Genomic DNA, 2500 nt, shown 5'->3' with positions numbered 1-2500 from the left:
GGTAAAGTGGCGTCCAATCTGTTTCAGCGATTAATCGAGATTTCTGTTGGAACGACGCGATGAAAAAATGTGGGTGTACAGACGTCTTGACGAACGTTTGCCGACGCCTGCGTTCCCAGGTGAACAGATTCGGCAGCGGAAACGTGATGATGTGGGGAAGAAGTGAGTTGGTGTAGTGAGTAGCGCTACGCTACTGTGATCAAATCATTCGTCCACACCTTCCTTTTCTCAACCGTCAGAGGGAGCTGTTCCAGCAGGTCACGAGAGACTTTCTCCAGAATCAGAACATCAATGTGCTGCCTGGGCCCTCCAAATCGCAAGACTTAAACCCGATCGAACATATTTGGGATGCCCTGGACATGTGGGTGCGACAGCGTAACCAGACATTTCAGCAACTCGCACATGCACTACAGGTAGGATGGACTGCGATGCAGTAACATCAGATCCAGAGACTAATTCGTTCCTTGCCGAGACGATGTCGCGCAGTTCTGACATCGTCAGAAGTTCTGAAGTGAGCACACCAGGTTCTGATTTCATCGCCACCACACGTCCATATGTGACCCACTAACTGACTTTTCTCGAGCTCTGATCAAACAGTGATACTGTGGACTTTCCCATGTTCCCGTTTGCTATTAAGTCCCATACAGTGTATCAAAATATAGAGTAAATTGTACTTAAACTTCTTATATGCGTGTCTTTTTTGAGAGAATAGTGTTCGACGGGTGTATTGCAGGTGATGGTACCGTAATAGGCCCATTTACAGGAGGAGCATTCAATATACGTTCTTGCAGCGTTTTGGGGGATGTGCACACCAGTATAGGTGTCTTTCAACGTCATTTCCTTCATGGTCAGACAATCTGTCTTGCAGAAACTGCTGAACCGTTCTATGTGGGTCTGCTCTTGGTCACCAGGACAACGGGCTGTATGATATAAGCCACTACTAACAACTGATCTGTGACTGACGGAAATCTGGGTGTTAGGGTGCACAAAATGTTCAACCAAACACACGCCACCGATCACTCCATGGACGACCTCCATGGGCTCTATGGTGTTTCTAAACAGGTTCATGTACTTTGAGCTCTACTTCTGAATGCAGTGTTTCGTTGAGACGCCATCGACGTTAGGTAGAGGTGAAATCTTTGTTCAGCTTTGAAAAGGAGTCCAATGTAAAAATGTGCAGTTAAGTGTGTAACTACTGTGTCGAATTCAGCTACAATTGTTTGTGTCCCTGCATTGGTAGAAAGTTCAATATTAACAGGCACCCGTAGAGATCCGAGTTGGATCCATGCTTGTCGCAACAGGTGATTGATGTATGTCACCGTATCCCAGTTACGTAGATCGATGTGAATGATGTCAATCACTGGATTGTCTAGTCCAGACACGATTATTGGCTGGCCACTTGGATTATAGTTGATATTGATGAGTGCAGTGTTAAACAAAAAGACAACAACCTACCAACAAATGACGGTGACATAAGACAGTATAGCTATAACTATTACTTTCTGAGGAATATATAGGAATGAACTAGGCCATATTACTGAGTGTCATATATGGACAGACAAACATGGACTGACCGATGTTTCATGTCAAGTGCCCGTTATCAGCTTGTGTGTAATTGAGCTAAGCGCTCGTAAAATATTTGTTGACACCTAGGTGTTCATTGATCAGTTAACAATTGTTCAAAAGCCAAACCTTCTCATGGATACTCTTACATACATGATATGATAGAGTAAACATACATTGTACTGTTATGCACGCCTTGATAAGCGCTATGTAAAGTACATATTGTACACCTAACCTTGTCGATGGGTGATCAAACTGACAGCGATACTTGAGGAAATTTCAGGTAAGCCCAAGTTGTTAATGAATTTTATCAGTGGGTGAAATTACAAGTACGTTTAAATACTATTCAGAAAATATACCTTTGTCAAAGTAAATACAACGAACAATTATGATAAAAAGGAAACTTCGACTTTGCGGAATTTAGTAGTTGCTAAAAACCCATTCTTGCTAAATAACCGGTTAAGATTGAATGTTTAACAAGAGCTCCAAACATTTTGATGCTCTCCATTAGGCAGGGTAAACGGTTTAATGATACAAAATTAAATTAAATTTTCACAACCAAGACATGGGGAAAACGTTTAAGTGCAAGTAACAGTATAAGGGAGATAACTCTTCTCACTTTGTTCGGTCGAACATGAAGTCACGTAAATGTACCCGATAGAAAGGGCGGTTCAAGGTAATATTCTACATCGTAGATTTGTGCTCACGAAACAAAGTCGATATTTCCTTTTTCGTGCAAAAACCGAAATCAGATGTGTATCAATGTAAAAGCCGATACAGGTGAAACGCTGCTTGTACATTTTAACCATAAGGACTACATACAGTGAAAATTCCTCAGCTCGGATCCTGTTGATAAAATTAATCCAACTTCTCAGGCTTTACTTCTGGAACGTGGATGTTCACTGACTGCCTTTGGATCGTTTAGCGGACATTCGTT

General features: G+C 42.0%; 1 protein-coding gene across 1 annotated transcript in view; it reads left to right on the top strand.

Annotated features, from left to right (window-relative positions):
• The window catches only part of LOC124278675 (mucin-2-like), a 28993-nt gene that overhangs the window by 290 nt on the left and 26203 nt on the right, over positions 1 to 2500 (top strand). The window contains exon 2 of the mRNA XM_046714446.1: positions 240 to 413. Within this exon, the coding sequence (XP_046570402.1) occupies positions 240 to 413 (174 nt within the window). The remainder of the gene's footprint in view (positions 1 to 239; positions 414 to 2500) is intronic.

The sequence above is a fragment of the Haliotis rubra genome, unplaced genomic scaffold, assembly GCF_003918875.1.
Source record: "Haliotis rubra isolate DU_JTF1 unplaced genomic scaffold, ASM391887v1 Scf24, whole genome shotgun sequence".
NCBI classification, from domain to species: Eukaryota; Metazoa; Mollusca; class Gastropoda; order Lepetellida; family Haliotidae; genus Haliotis; species Haliotis rubra.
The sequence above is the reverse complement of the archived record's forward strand: the minus strand, read 5'-3'. Positions and strand labels throughout refer to the sequence as shown.